At 50.9% G+C, this 14,883-nt stretch overlaps 5 protein-coding genes across 5 annotated transcripts; 3 read left to right on the top strand and 2 right to left on the bottom strand.

The window, feature by feature from the left end:
* Window positions 1-2,509: 2,509 nt before the first annotated feature.
* Window positions 2,510-3,585, top strand: BDR25DRAFT_318884 (uncharacterized protein; the record flags this gene model as incomplete). Its single annotated transcript, XM_033691783.1, has 2 exons — window positions 2,510-2,699; window positions 2,750-3,585. 2 exons carry the CDS (start codon window positions 2,510-2,512, stop codon window positions 3,583-3,585), a joined length of 1,026 nt encoding a protein of 341 aa, XP_033541748.1.
* Window positions 3,586-4,010: 425 nt separating this feature from the next.
* BDR25DRAFT_337270 (fatty acid transporter-like protein) lies at window positions 4,011-6,336 on the top strand (the record flags this gene model as incomplete). The annotated part of the gene is made up of 4 exons (XM_033693174.1): window positions 4,011-4,020; window positions 4,134-4,265; window positions 4,328-4,847; window positions 4,916-6,336. The coding sequence occupies 4 exons, from the start codon at window positions 4,011-4,013 to the stop codon at window positions 6,228-6,230; spliced, it is 1,977 nt and encodes a 658-aa protein (XP_033541749.1). The 3' UTR covers window positions 6,231-6,336.
* Window positions 6,259-7,540, bottom strand: BDR25DRAFT_361130 (uncharacterized protein; the record flags this gene model as incomplete). Its single annotated transcript, XM_033696366.1, has 9 exons — window positions 6,259-6,386; window positions 6,433-6,586; window positions 6,621-6,716; window positions 6,746-6,824; window positions 6,883-6,975; window positions 7,034-7,093; window positions 7,141-7,239; window positions 7,318-7,431; window positions 7,464-7,540. The coding sequence occupies 9 exons, from the start codon at window positions 7,538-7,540 to the stop codon at window positions 6,259-6,261; spliced, it is 900 nt and encodes a 299-aa protein (XP_033541750.1).
* Window positions 7,541-7,619: 79 nt separating this feature from the next.
* BDR25DRAFT_271143 (dynamin family protein-like protein) lies at window positions 7,620-10,138 on the top strand. The gene is made up of 3 exons (XM_033687243.1): window positions 7,620-7,745; window positions 7,797-8,194; window positions 8,246-10,138. Exons 1-3 carry the CDS (start codon window positions 7,680-7,682, stop codon window positions 9,960-9,962), a joined length of 2,181 nt encoding a protein of 726 aa, XP_033541751.1. The 5' UTR covers window positions 7,620-7,679; the 3' UTR covers window positions 9,963-10,138.
* Window positions 10,139-10,597: 459 nt separating this feature from the next.
* On the bottom strand, window positions 10,598-13,930 carry BDR25DRAFT_271145 (uncharacterized protein). Its single transcript, XM_033687244.1, has 2 exons — window positions 12,545-13,930; window positions 10,598-12,496 (listed from the first exon to the last, which is right to left on the bottom strand). The coding sequence occupies exons 1-2, from the start codon at window positions 13,467-13,469 to the stop codon at window positions 10,920-10,922; spliced, it is 2,502 nt and encodes an 833-aa protein (XP_033541752.1). The 5' UTR covers window positions 13,470-13,930; the 3' UTR covers window positions 10,598-10,919.
* Window positions 13,931-14,883: the final 953 nt, after the last annotated feature.

The raw sequence follows: 14,883 nt of genomic DNA on the forward strand, positions 1-14,883 counted from the left end.
TAAAGATTATAGAAATAAGTGGTTTTAAATATTAAAAGGTAATCTAAGCAGTAAAAATTAAAGGTAATGTATAAAATTTAAAAAGTCAATGTTATCGCAAGTATATGGTGAGTTTGCACAGACAGGCCACAGAGAGAGGGTCATAGTTATTCGAATAATGGCATGTGCATATGTAAACATATGCGCACATCGAACCCCAAAAGTCTAGCTCAGCTGAGGACACACCGCAATTTCCATAGACCACATCCCCTCCTCACCGTCAGCACGCAAGCAAGACCCTTGAGCAATACTACTCCGGATCCACTATCTCCACCCCCATCCCTGCATGCCCTAGCTTCCAACACAGACGGAAGTCCACATCCACACACGCACGTGCCTAAAACTCCATGCACCCCAGCCTTCTCGATATCGATAAACAGCCTTGATAAACAGCCGAAGCATGTGTGCAATTATCGAATCTCGTGCATTAAATTGGTCGTTGGGCTGATACTCGTACCACGCGCATATCGGCACCTTTATTCATTTATTATAGAAGGCTTGGCAAGTATAGGAGTGAAGAGGAGGGCGCGCGGCCTAGGCTGACATCGCACGTGTGTGATAGGGGGGCGGAGTTCTCCGGATTTATATATATATATATATATATAATTGGTAATCGAGTGTTGTGTTGTGCTGTGTTGTACGCTATCGGCTTCCTCGGCCATTTTCAGGCGCACTGACCTTGCAGCTGTGGTACAGAGACGTAATGTGCGGCGGCCCCGAGTTGCGTTGTGACGGCCGCCTAGGGGTGGCGATTTTCCGCGTATCACTGAAAGCGCTAAACGGATGTCCTCTTGAAGAACGTAGGCAAGTAGTTTGAAGGTTCTTCGAGATACCTAGTGAGCAGAGGTCTGACGGCTTGAAGATAATCATTCGGGCTGGGTGCGAGAAACTAGTAAGGCGAATATTCCGGAGCGTTGGGCCTTTGATCTGTTGAGACTTCTTGAAGACACGGCGTTGGGTAGAGGCTTGGACTTGCCAGATTCGATTCTCCTCTAGTAGGCTGGAGACAATCGGCCCCAGGTATCTCGACGACTAGATAACTTCAAGTCAAGTCTGTCGGCCAGCGCTCGTCGACACTCTCAAAAGCCAAAAGACCCCGACGTTGTAGCAGGCCTAAGTTTCCACGAGCTTGTCATAGATTTACTCCTTCAGCCACTCCTATCCTCCCCTCCCCTCCCCTCTCTCATCCTTGCTCTGGTTTCCTCTGTCCTGTATTTCCCCCCGAAGACATCGTCCCCTGACCCATCGTCTTGACCTTCCTCGGAGGCGGGCTAGCCTTCGGCGGACTCTTCTTCTCCTTTCTCTCCGTTGTCTTACTCTCCGTCATAAGATACAAATCCGCGTCAACAGTAAGCGAGTAGTTGACCTCCATATACAGCGTTTCTTCCGGCTGCTTGCGATTAACGCGGAAATAATCATTCAGTGAGGTGATGAAGCGACTAGACTCTTTTTGTCGCCGCTGGGACGAAGACGGATCCATTTTATCAAGCCGGCAGGTTTGACTGGGAAACGAGGGGAAGCCTTGGGCTATGACGATGACGAGAAAGCGAACCGAGGATTTGGGAAGAGCTGGGCTGGTTTGGAACGGGAAAGAGAACGAAAGGGGAGACTGCAGATGCTCAGATGCCTGAAACTGGACTGGGCAAGGACAAACAAACCCAAGAGAGAGGGAAAGCAGATCGGCGTGTATTCTAACAAGTTAAGCCTCTGGGAAAAGATCAGCCCACAGCACAGGCGAATCTTCAAACGCAGGAGCAGGTCGGAACGTCAAGGCGTCCGCCCGGTTTCGCGGTGTTTGTGGGACTGTGGCACACGCAGAGAGGCAGACAGGCAGCTGCCTGCCAAGCTAGCCCCATCAACGCCATTACTACGCCGCAGACAAACCTCCGCCATCGTACTTTTGCGGCGTGCGAATGTTGCGACCCCAATTCGCAAAATAAAAATAAAATGCCCTGAAATCCCCCAAACACTGCGGCATAGTTTATTGAAATAGACATCTGGAGAAGGCGGACAAGAGCCGCCCGGCGCCTTCAACTTCCGAGCGTCAGACCCCAAACATGCCTGAAACTCGACCGTCCTCAACGCAGCTAAAATCAGCAACGTAGGGTTTTAGACTTGGAATTCAGCACGCTGAGAGGCTGTTTAGAATAAGCTTAACTAGGACTTTATTCTGAAATTGAATTTGGCGAGCGTTACACACACAGGAGGCGCAAGTTCGCTGTGACAGTGTGGCGTTGATGACTGAGGCGTTTGGGTTTGGGGATGGAAGGGGGGGGTGGTTGTATAAAGACCTGAGGTAGTAAGGTTTGAGAAATGCCTTGGAAGTCAGAGAGTATTGAGATCTATTTTTCTTGCTGCTGTTTCTTGGGATCTGAAATTGCATTAATTGTGTCGTTTTCTTCCTCGCGATCTTATCCTTCGAAACCTCCTCTATTTCAGGCTTTTGTAATTTGTTGTACCACAGCCCAACATGCTTTCAAAGTACCTCCAGCATGTAGCATATGCCGCAGCTTTGTGTAAGCTTGCGAGCGCGAAGAGTTCAAAGATTGTCCCGCAGGACCTGTCAGTTGGGTTTGCATCTAGCGGCATCGATATACAAGTATCGTACACGGGAGACGCGGTAAACGGCTTCAACGATGGAACGACATTTGGTTCAAAAGGTACGCCGCGCTTCACTTACTTTCTTGAGGCTAGCCTAACAGAAGCTCAGATGTTGCAAACACGCCTACATTCGCTCTGGGAGACAGCTCCAATATTGTCGCGAACAAACTCTATACAATCCTCCTCGTGGATACAACGTGCGACGATGCGCGAACGCTCCACTTTGCGCAAACCAATTTCAAATACAACTTCGACATCACCAACCTTGAGACCAGCGCCAAAGCACTGCAGGACTACAAAGCGCCCGGGGCGTTTAAGGAGACGGGTGACGACCGGAAGTACTCATTCATCATGTACGATAATCCGGAGAACAATGAGCTCAGCACTCTAAAGCTTCCGACGGAGGGAGGAACGTTCGATGTGAAGCAGTTTCAGGACGATAATGGATTCGAGGACCCGGTGGCAGGTGTGGGAATGGTGGTCAAGTTGGGAGGTGCATCAAACTGCGGCGGAACGCCATCGAACGGAGGAGGCTCTTCAAGCTCGAATGCTCCATCCGCAGCTTCGAGCGCAGGCCCGGCGTCAAGTGCACCAGCGAAGACTTCGTCGGCAGCAAACCAAGCCTCATCAGCGGCCGCTTCGAAGACCACAGCCAAGCCTAGCTCCCCCGAAAGCACGCAAGAAGCGTCGAATCCGACATCAAGTGGCGGTGCAGCGCAAACCACCAACGTGGTCGCCGCGTCCAGCGTTGTCCCGAATGTGCCAGGGGCTCCAGCATCAACAGTCCTCGCTACGAGTGTTGTGGCTGGCGCGACGGGTAGCGCTACAGGCACGGACAGACCAGCTCTTCAGACGGGGTCAGACGCGTCGACAGTGTCAATTGTAACAGCGAGATGTGTATTTGTAGCTGCATTGATCGCTTCTGCAGCGGTGTTAATGGGCTGATGACGGGGAGTTTTGAGCATAATAACGGAGTTAGGCGTTAGTAGATGTGGTCGTGACAATGGCAATTGCACGGAACGGAAGCAGCTAGATGCTTGCCCAGAATGATATCCCGATGCGCTTTGTTCGCAACTATCGCAGCTCTTCCTCGGCGTTCGTGATGGTGTTGAGCTCGCGTCGCGGCTCTTGCAGGACGGCAGTTGTGGGGCGTGGGGTAGACCATCCCAGCTCAGGCCGACCGAGGCATTTCGGCAACTCATCACCTGGCGAGCAAAGCGCATTCATTTATCAGACTCAGCGTCAACTCCTCCGACTGCCGTGTCTCTCCGACTGCGCTGCCAGCTCTCCCCTCGATTGCTGTTCCCCGGCCACTCCTCACTTCTCCCATTCCGTCGCTCTGGCCCCGGAAGCAGTAAAGAGAACGCAACATGGCTTTTGGTTTGTCTCCGAAGTTCCTGTACTGTGGCACAGTCTGTGGCACCGTCTGTGGCGCGACCTGCTCCACATCTTCTCCACAAATGCAGATTGAGACTGACGTGACACATTGACAGCGCCAGTCGCAGCAGCAGCAGTTGCAGGTACCGCCGCCGCCGCCGCCTACTTGGATGCCAAATTCCACATTTCCAAGGACATCACCTCTATTAGAAGCGTACGTGCCAACGAGCGAGATTTCGCCACCCGCGGTAAGCTTCATCCGCCATACCCCGCAACTCTTGACGAGTTGCTGACCACCCCCGAACCCCAGGTGCAAACAATCGCGGCAGTCTGTGGTACTGGTTCGAGGCTGAGGTCCAGCGACTCCCCGAGACCGAAGAAGCCATTTGGTCGCGAGAAGGATGCTACACGTGGACTGAGACTTACGCGCAAGCCTGTCGATATGGACAGTACTTCCTGCAGAATGGGGTCAAGCCCGGCGAATTGGTGGCCTTTTACCTCACCAATCAGCCAGAGTTCATATTCGGACACATGGGATCGTGGGCGATAGGCTCTGCACCGGCAATGATCAACCATCATCTTGCTGGCGACTCTCTGATCCATTGCTTGAAAGTTAGTGAGGCGAAGCTGTTGATTGTAGATGAGCAGTCCGATGCCATTGAGAGAATAAATGAGGTCCGAGGTCGAATCGAGGGCGAGCTTGGTATGACCATCAAGATCCTAGATAAGTCGTTGAAAGGCGAGATATGTCGGATGGAGCCAAAGCGTCCCGAGGATGAGCTCCGTAATGGTATCCAGGGAACGTTCCCTATGTGTTTGTTTTACACGAGGTTGGTGCTTTGGGTTTTCCATCCTCTCGGTACTCCCTCTCGCAGAGAATTGAAGCTGACGGGAATAGTGGGACCACTGGTCACCCCAAAGCTTGTCCTTTTGAGATCCAGAGAGCCGGATCGCTCGCTGGCGGTCGTATTCGCAGCCTCGACTTGGAACCCGGGCCGAGCGGCGATCGATGGTATATCTGCATGCCCATGTACCATGGAACCGGATGCACGACTGCCGTATCTTGCATGCTGTCAGGTGTAACCCTCTGCATCGGCAAGAAATTCTCCACTTCCAGATTCTGGAGTGATGTCCGCGATTCCAAAGCAACTGCCTTCGTGTACGTCGGAGAGACGGCCCGATATCTCCTTGCTGCTCCACCAAGCGAGAATGACAAGAAACATAGCGTACACGTTATGTTTGGCAACGGAATGCGGCCCGATGTCTGGCAACGCTTCGTCGACCGCTTTGGCATCAAGACTGTTGCTGAATTCTTCAACAGCACTGAGGGTGTGTTCGGTCTCATTAACGTCTGCCGCGGGCCCTTCCTGGCAACGTCCGTTGGCCATCATGGCCTCATTCTACGGACCGTTCTCCGCAACACCTTCGTTCCGGTTGAGATCGATCACGAGACGAATGCCATCTGGCGAGATCCTAAGACGGGCTTTGCGAAGCGGAAACCGTACGAAGAAGGCGGCGAGATTATCGTGCAGATTCCGAATGAGGAAGCATTCGTGGGCTACTATAAAAATCCAGAGGCCACGAATAAGAAGTTCGAGCGTAATGTCTTCAAGAAGGGCGATCTGTTCTACCGGACAGGCGATGCTCTACGGCGGACACCGGATGGTCGATGGTTCTTCCTAGATCGATTAGGCGATACCTTCCGTTGGAAGTCTGAGAACGTGAGTACTGCGGAGGTGTCGGAAGTGCTCGGCCACTATCCCGGCATCGTGGAAGCCAACGTTTACGGCGTCGAGGTCCCTGGCCATGATGGACGTGCGGGTTGTGCAGCTTTGTACATCGACCCAGCGCATCAGTCTACCTTCGACTACAACGCTCTGCTCTCACACTGTCGAGCCAAGCTTCCCAAATACGCAGTCCCGGTTTTCCTCCGCATCCTCATCAGCATAACTACCATGCACAACAACAAGCAAAATAAAGTGCCACTAAGAAACGACGGTATTGACCTAAGGAAAATGCGAGAGCGTGCGGAGGCAGAAGCCGCGGAGAAGGGGCTAAGCAGGGAGGAAGTCAAATACGATACCATGTACTTCTGTCCTTACGCTCTTGGGCATCCCAAGGTTCCAGGTATGGAGGACGAGGAGGGTTTTGTCGAATACAAGATGGAGGATTGGGATGGAATAAGGGCGGCGGCTCCGGTGCCAAAGTTATAGAGAGCTAGACGGCACGAATATGAGTGGCTTAGAAGGGGTTGCTTGCATAGATTCTTCTCCAATTAGGAGCGGATTTGAAAGTGGTTTTAGAGCGTAATGAGCGAGCTGCTTTGATAGATATATATTTCCAGTATTCTAGCTGTGAATGATTATAGTCTTCTGATTCAAATCAGCATAACCTGAATTTAGGATAGGAATCCACAATCGAAAAGTGATTTGACAATCTGGAGAGGAAGATCGAGGAAGGAAGGGGAAGGAAGCCATTTTAACACACCTTGCAGTGGAGAAGTGGAGCGATGGTGGGCTGTCGCCAAGAGTTGTAAATCCGGCCCGCTAACCCTCCTCAGTGCTATATACTCCTTAGAAAGAAGATTGTTAGCAAACCACGACTTCCACGCTTCGTTTATGCGGATTCTCGCCACGCCTCTCAATCCTCTTCAGGCGTGAAGATAGAGCAGCAGCTAATCCTAGTTGTTTCTTTCCGTTCTGGCATCCGGATTGGGGAAATGACAGACACTAGTTTCGGAGTGGTATGACAGGCGGTATGCATGGCGCCAGCCTGCAGTCTGCAAGCCACTGTTCCCGCTTTGAGGTCTGAGATCTGGGATCAAGAGTATTTGCATGTCTTGAAACCACTCAGTACTGCGCCTACTTCGACGATGGGAGAAGCTCGGCGTCAATTTTAGAGAGGCTGGTGCGGCGAGGTATGTACGCGCCGCTGGCGGCGCAGCGAGATGGAGAAACTCTCACCACTCGTTTCTGACGAAGAGATACGGCGCCACAGAGTGATATTTCTCTTTCACTGAAGGGTTTGATGATTGATGCCTCGTTGGTGATGCATCGAAATAGAGAAACAGTCGCCACTCGATCACAACCACAAGAGACAGTGCCACAAATAACCTTGCTTTACCGAATTGTTATCAGTGCCCAACGCAGAAATGATGCTTTGCACGTGAATTCTGAGGCATCACCACCTTCTCTATCAGTATGCTCGACTGCACCGCCTTCACTTTCGATGCGAGTGGCTCCTATCTGCTTCTTCTAGAGGCAACAACGACCTTCTTTAAAGATTGATTGGGTGCCTAACCGCTTCCTGCTGCCGCCCCTAGACACTATTGCTTCGCCGTTTGGCGGTAAAAAGATCTTTTGAGCAAGTTTCCCAGGAAACAGAAAAGAGAAGGTTTCTATGAGTTTCCGTCGGCTGCCTGCTCATTCTTTCACCTGCTCACTGACAAATCTCTGGCACATAAATTGAGTCTCCTCCCCGCTCGATTCAGACTCCCCGCCTGCCTTTTCCTCACTTTTTCCATCACATATTATTTTGTCTCTGCGGGTGCACTTATACATCTGCATTGCTCAAACCACATGGCTACCGATACAGGAAGCGATTCTGAGTACGATAGCGCGGAGACTCCCGCTACTCCAGTCGCTATCGATCCAGATGCGGTCATGACTGACTCACTCAAGGCTCTTCAGAGCGATGACCAGCGAAAAGTCATGGATATTGTGGATAAGGTAAGTTGGGCACCTCCACCTAGGCCTAAGGCAAATAGTTGATGTAGCAAGCTCCGCCGTACCGGCCTCAGTGGTATTGTAGAGCTTCCTCAGATTGTGGTCTGCGGAGATCAGAGTTCCGGAAAGAGCTCCGTCCTCGAGGCTATTACTGAAATCCCGTTTCCCCGCAAAGAGAACCTTTGCACTAGGTTTGCGACTGAAATTGTCTTGCGACGTTCTCCGTCATCGACAATCAGGATTACGATCACACCAGACAAGCTTCGTCCCAAGCTAGAGCAGGTCAAGCTGAGGTCTTTCTCTAGGTCTATTGAGGACTTCTCGCAGCTTCCTGATATAATCGAAGATTCTACTCAGGTTATGGGACTTGGTAAGGTTGGCCAAATCAACTCAAGAGCCTTCTCTAGAGATGTCTTGTCTGTTGAGATTTGTGGACCTGACCGTCCCCAGTTGTAAGTCTCATTAAACATGCAAGTAAAAAAAAAAAGCTCATGACTGTGTAGGACCTTGGTCGATCTTCCTGGTCTCATTCACGCTGCGAACAAGGCTCAGACAGAGGCCGACAAGGATTTGATCTTGGACATTGTCAAGGAATACATGAAAAACCCGCGTACCATCATTCTAGCGGTAATATCTGCCAAGAATGACTACGCAAACCAGATCATCCTCAGCTACTGCCAGCAGATTGATGCTAAAGGACGTCGTACTTTAGGCATAGTCACCAAGCCCGACTTCCTCCGTGCAGGCTCCGACAATGAAGGAAGCTGGATCGATCTTGTACAAAACAAGGATATCTACCTCGAGCGCGGATGGCACATGCTCAAGAATCGTGCAGACAATGAGATGGGATTCTCCTTCGCGCAGCGTAATGAATCGGAGACCGTCTTCTTCAGCAGAGGCCGATATGTTGATCTGCCACGCGAGTGCGTCGGCATTGATTCTCTTCGTGAGCGCCTTAGCAAGCTTCTCTTGAATCATCTGATCAAGGAGCTTCCGTCTCTCAGAGAAGAGATGAGTATGAAACTGCAGACCACGACAGACGATATCAGCAATCTCGGCGAAAAGCGTTCTACTTTATCTGAACAGAAGATGATGCTCATGAAGATGAGTATGCGCATCAACGACATCTTGAAGTCTGCCGTAAAGGGCCATTACGATAACGAATTCTTCGGCGCCATGGACAAGAAGGCTGCTGTCGATTCGACCACGAATCTTCGCCGTCTCCGCGCCGCCATTCAGTACCTGAATCTTCGATTTGCGGAGAACATGCGCCTGCGAGGTCATAAACACGCCATTGGAGCCGGTCCTGGTGACGCAGACTTCGATATTGCAGAGGCTGAGAAAGCAGAGGAGGATCTTGATGCTCAGGGTGGTGGAGATTCGATCTTGCTGCCAACGCCCAAGAAACTCAGTCGTAAAGAGGGAATTGCCTGGGTCCAAACCGTTTTAGAGAGATCTCGTGGATCCGAGCTGCCAGGTAACTTCAATCCGCAACTAATCAGCCAGTTGTTCTGGGAGCAATCCGCCCCCTGGAAAGAGATTGCAGAGGACCATATTGCCAAAGTCGCCCGCGTTTGTAAGGAGTTTATATACACGGTTCTTCGGCACACCGCACCTACAGAGTTTCAAGGCCGGCTTACCAACTTGATTGTCGATGCTGCCCTCGCTCAGTCCTTGCAGGAATGCAAAGAGGAGTTGGCCAAGGTCCTCACCTCAAAGTCGCGCCACCCAATGACCTATAATCATTACTTCACGACAACTTTGCAGAAGCAACGCAAGATGAAGCATTCTAAGGTTAATGAGAAGGCGCGCGAAGCGTCCTTGATCTCCATCCCTGTCAATGGCGCGATTACGACCCGCAAAGTCATTGATCCGAACATGATGGAGAAAGCCCTGGAAGCCTCGATCCAGCTGGACATGGACAAGTTCTCGTCCGAGGAAGCCCTAGACAGCTGTCGCGCATACTACAAGGACGAGATGAAGTTCTTCATCAACTGCGTCGCTAAGCATGTCATCGAACGTCATCTCGTTGAGACACTGCCAGAGAAGATACTCTCTCCTCTTGTGGTTCACCAACTTACTGATAAAGAGATCGAATTCATTGCTGCGGAGCCCCCTGAGACGACGCAGCAGCGGAATCATCTAGAGAATCGAAAGGCTATGCTCGAGAAGGGCATAGAGACCTTTCGCGAAGCCATGGGTGGGATTAAGCACGAATAGGGATGAGGTTAGAACAAAAATGACCCTATAGTTAGGTAACTAGGACGGGTTCTGATGTATAAAAACAGACTGGATGGTAATATAAGTCCTAGTGTTGACAAATGGAACCAGTTTCTTGCTGGAAACCCTATCTTTCACGCTCCTATGACGATGTTGCGAGGACTGCCATGCTGCACAGAAATAACAATACATTTATTTCCCTCTCGTTTACAACTGCATTTTAACACAGGTGTTGAGGAAACAACAGATGAGAATTATTAGTTGTAAAGTGTAGCTTACTTTCTCCTTCTGTTGCAACGCCTTCAACATACACATGCCATACGAACTGCCCAACACTTCCCCTTAGACACCTTATATAATTCTACTCTTTACCGGTACGGAAAGATGGGTATGCAGGGAACTAGAATTTCCCTCCTTTCTTCTTTTAATATACTAGTTAGGTAGCTAAAATCCACTCTTTACATAACTTACATTCCCTTAAGCGCCTACCTCGATGGTGGTTCTCGTGATCTAGAATCATGGACAGAAATGCACAAATGCTAACTCTAATATGCTGCGTCTTACTTGATTGCACTACACAACCTCAAAGCATAAACACACATGCACGGATTCTGAATACAGTTTGTGGTATAGTACTGACATATATTGAATGTCTGTCTGTGAGTTTCGCAACTCTAGTCTGATCGAAGAAGTACATCTCTCCTCATCTTATCTTTCTATTGGTTCACTCTCCGGTCCCCAAAGAAAATATACAAAGAGAAAAGAAGCATAGGTCTTTCCGACCCACCGCGCGATACTGCGGTGCGCATCGTTATGACCCATCATGAGTATTACAAAGAAAGATTTAAGGGAAGACTGAGACTGAGGGGTATAGATCCGATCCAGAAGAAACCTAAGCAACCAATCACGCTATGCACAACCCAACCCAAATAAGAAAAACTTGCTCACCACAGATACTCACAAAGCATAATTCTCCGCATGCAAAAAAATCTCATCCCTCCCACTATCACTCCAAACCGAGCGCTGCAAATCCGCAACCGTATTACTCACATCCATACGCATACTCGGTGGCCCACACACAAACACACACGTACGCCTTCCAAACCCTTTACTCAGTTCGCGGAGCGTATAGGGTATATCTGGGCGGCCGTATTCGGTGGACCAGCCGTCGCGCTTTTTGACCGCGGCGGGCAGGAAGGCGAAGCGCATTAAGTTCTTCTGGAATTCGGTAGGTGTAGAGGGGAAGCCGAAATCGAAGGCTTGGATGTTGGATGCGCCTGTGGTCGGGGAGGACGGGTTAAGGATGTCGGGGTTTATGGCGCCGGTACCGGCTTCTACGGCTTGTGAGATGTCGAGGGAGAGATTACGGTCTTGACGGCGGGCGGAAATGGAGCGCGGCGCGGGGGAGATTATGTCAGTGTCTACCCCGGTGTGGGTGCTGGGTGGGGCGAGGCGGCCGCCGCGGTTCATGGGGACGAGATGGGCTTGCGGGAGCGCAGTGATGGCGTCTTCATTTTCTCTGCGAAGTTCCTTTTCGCGCTCTGGATCGCCCTGGGCTTCGTCACGGATGAGTGCTGAGTGTCGCTTTGATGAGATTCCAGAGGCACGGTGTTCAGCGATGTTTTGGAAGGCATCGTTAACCTTGTCGTGGAAATAGAGTGATACAGGTCGAGTAGGAGTTTTGGCACTGACAAGATGACCCGTGGCCATTCGCTTTGCCGTCGTGATGAAGAACTGGCATGTCACTGAATCTGGGGGCGCGAATTCCCGGCAAATACGTAGTTCTTCTTTGAACCATTCCATGGTCTCAGGACGTTTCAAAGCCCAGATGACGTGCACGTTTTTTGTTACAGCCTTGCCATCTCGCATCTTCTTGATGAGAGACAGGAGTTGGCTGATAATAGCCGTGATACCGCTTCCTCCAGCAATGAGCACAACGTCTTCGAAGGCTTCGATGCGCCGCTGCATACCGCCATAGGGGCCGTCCACAAAGGCTCGGTAGGTGTGCCAGGGACCATGCTCGATAGCACTTCTGAGCACTTTGTTTGTGAAACCCCCAAAAGGGCGGAAAACAAGGACCATATCCCTATACCCCTCGCCGTATTCAGAGGGGAAGTCATCGCTGCACAGGGAAGCGATGGTAAAAGGATGGTTTTCGAAAACCGAGATACCGGGCATGCGAAGATAAACGTACTGTCCTGGCCTCCATTTCATTTGAGTCGGGATAGTAATCTTGATGGCGTTTTCAGGCATGATTGTTACTGCAGCTTCGTCGCCAATCAGCCATGACATTCGAAATGGGTTCGTCCAGTTCAGGTAGAAGAGGCGCATTAGGTAAGATGCTAGCCAGATACCAAGGGTTGCGAAAAGATAGTTCCAGGACGTGAGGTAGTTGTGGCAGTGCCAGAATATCATTCCGAGGAAGACGATGGCGACAGGGACGTGAAGCGTGACGAAGAGTTCATACATCCAATGGCGGAGAAAAGAGAGAGAGTGAATGCAAAGGAAGGCTAGTGGGACGAGCGCAGCAATTCCTAAATTTCATTAGCGAGGGTCATCTCAAATCACTTAGGGGAACATACCTGTGCCATATGCGTAGAACCCCTCATGTGCGAAGAGGCTCAAAAAGACGGCTCGACCTCCCTCATCCCATACTGGGGTAATATAGAACGGGACAGTGTGGATTATGCTGAGAAAGAGGCATAAGTAAGCGGCCCAACGATGCAACACGTTCAGTCGCTCGTGGCCAATGCCGGTGATAAGTGTGATGATGTTGGCTTTCATGCTCAGCCCAACCACCCATGGCATCAGCGCCACAGCCATCATACCAGACCGAATCGCAAGAGGTGGGGATCCAAAAGCGATGCTCTGCCAGAATAACGGTTGCGGAATAAAACAGTAGAGGATGCCCAAGATGAATGCCAATGACACAATGACGCTGACGCTCAAGGAAGGGAAGATGATTGGCCTCCATCCCTTTTTAACTTGGAATTGCCGAATTGGCCGATAGAAAAGGAACCGGAAGAGAGCGATGCAATTGTTGATAGGTCCTATCGAGGAAACCGATGCTTCCGTTTTCGGTGGGCCAGGTAAAGGGCCTTCACGTGGAAAGAACTTATTTGTGGACTTGTCAGTGTACATGACCGCCAACTCGTAATCGGTATCTGGAGAGGAGGTTGCCGAGGATTTCAATACCTCTTCTTGGTGGAGCACAGTCCTAATCTTGTCGGTAAAGAGGCGGTAGTATCGCAGTAGTCCGGCGATGGTAAGTAGAGGTATGCAAAACCATACGTATGCCAATGCATATTTTCCGCTCTGGCTCCATGGATCCCGGGTGTTGGCTTCGATTAATCCAGACGGACTTGTGCTGTTGACTGGAATGTTGATGCGTCGAACGAGACCAGAAACGGCATCCACTACCTCTCGCTCAGCAAGCGATACTGCAGATTCAAAGTGCTCCAAAGCCAGGCCAGTCCCGTGCACCAATGCCTCCGGAACCGCTGGCATTTTCGATTCAGATTGGCAATGATGGGGGGATCGGATGTCGTGGAGCACTTCTGCCAGCAGAAGCTTAATCCGGATGATCGGATTGGCCGAAGCCGGTGGATTTTTGGGCGAGGAAAAGTGAACTCAACAGGACCACCGAGAAAGCCTTTCTACATGGGATAAGAATGGGGTTTTAAGGACAAAGGCGTTATAATGCGGTGTGTAAATGCAGCGTGAACTCTACCCGTGCAAATCGTGTTGCAAACGACTCGCTAACCGCAAGATTTCGTGTGACTGTGGATGGATGATGGCGTTCGTTTGCGGAGACCCAGCTCTCATTCGTGACAGAAAATAATTTATGCTCTTAAACGAATACAAGGGGCGGAGAAACACAAGACATTGGAGAGAGAGAAAAGACGTCAAGTGGAGTTACAGAACACTGTACTCAAGTTCGCCACGATAACCGTGCGGAAGGAGGTGCCATCGTCTACCTTTTGTTCCTTGTGGAGGTGGAGAAGGGTGATGAGCAGGGTCCAGGGTCTTCCGTATCGCACAACCAACGGCACCTGGCATTCAACCGCTCACGCAGCACATTATCCCACGCTATTGGGCCAAGGATGTGATGAACGTCTGCAGCGAGCCTGAGCAGGGGCTACGTATTGGGAATCGACGAAAGAAGAGGCCCGGCCTCCCGTCTATCGAGCTCCCTGTCGCTTGTTAACAGACGGGGTCATATAACCAAGACTCCGATGGAGTCACTGCTCTTGTCGACAAGCACCTGGAATGCGAGTGGCGGACTTGCACATCGCCAATGGGAATGGGGCAGACGCCAGGGAGCACATTGCGCCTGACCTAGACTGAACATCACAAGCGGGAGGCGTCGTCGATTGCAGCGGATGCGTAAAAGAAGGATTCGACCTCCCGCTACCCGAAGGAGCCGTTTCTCACCAGGCGATCTCTTTCGACCGAGTCAAAAAGTCGCACCGCATGCAGGATTCATCGGGCTTCATCAGGATAATCTCTCTGCGCTGGCATATCTGAGGTCAGCCCGACGAACAATCAAGGACTATCGTCTTGACTGTTATGTCAACTATCGACAGCCTGCCTCGGATGCAACGAGGTGGCCGGCTGGACTGGAACTGATAATCAGCCACCTCGTGGACGCATTGTCAAATCAGGGTCACAAATGGCAATCCACCTGTAAATCTGCTCGCACAGTGGAGCCTCTGGAAGTGTGCGGCTTGCCTGGTTCGCATGAGGGGCATTCTCCCGGCGAATCGAAGACTGGAACTCGGGTCGCACAAGCTAACGGAACTTGCAGAAATGCAAGGGAGAGAAAAAGCAGAGGTGGTGTTGAAAACGCTTTGACTGGATGACGTGCGCTGCTGTAAGCGCTGACCACCCTAATTAGGACTAGAGTCTTGACAAGCTTTGG

The sequence above is a fragment of the Lindgomyces ingoldianus genome (genome assembly GCF_010093535.1).
Source record: "Lindgomyces ingoldianus strain ATCC 200398 unplaced genomic scaffold BDR25scaffold_42, whole genome shotgun sequence".
Taxonomy (NCBI): Eukaryota; Fungi; Ascomycota; class Dothideomycetes; order Pleosporales; family Lindgomycetaceae; genus Lindgomyces; species Lindgomyces ingoldianus.

Coding starts and splice junctions, on each gene's coding strand:
- BDR25DRAFT_271143 (XM_033687243.1), top strand. CDS start 7,680: ATGACTGACTCACTCAAGGCTCTTCAGAGCGATGACCAGCGAAAAGTC. Junction 7,746..7,796: donor TCATGGATATTGTGGATAAG/GTAAGTTGGGCA, acceptor TGATGTAGCAAG/CTCCGCCGTACCGGCCTCAG. Junction 8,195..8,245: donor GGACCTGACCGTCCCCAGTT/GTAAGTCTCATT, acceptor ATGACTGTGTAG/GACCTTGGTCGATCTTCCTG.
- BDR25DRAFT_271145 (XM_033687244.1), bottom strand. CDS start 13,469: ATGCCAGCGGTTCCGGAGGCATTGGTGCACGGGACTGGCCTGGCTTTG. Junction 12,497..12,544: donor GTTCTACGCATATGGCACAG/GTATGTTCCCCT, acceptor AATGAAATTTAG/GAATTGCTGCGCTCGTCCCA.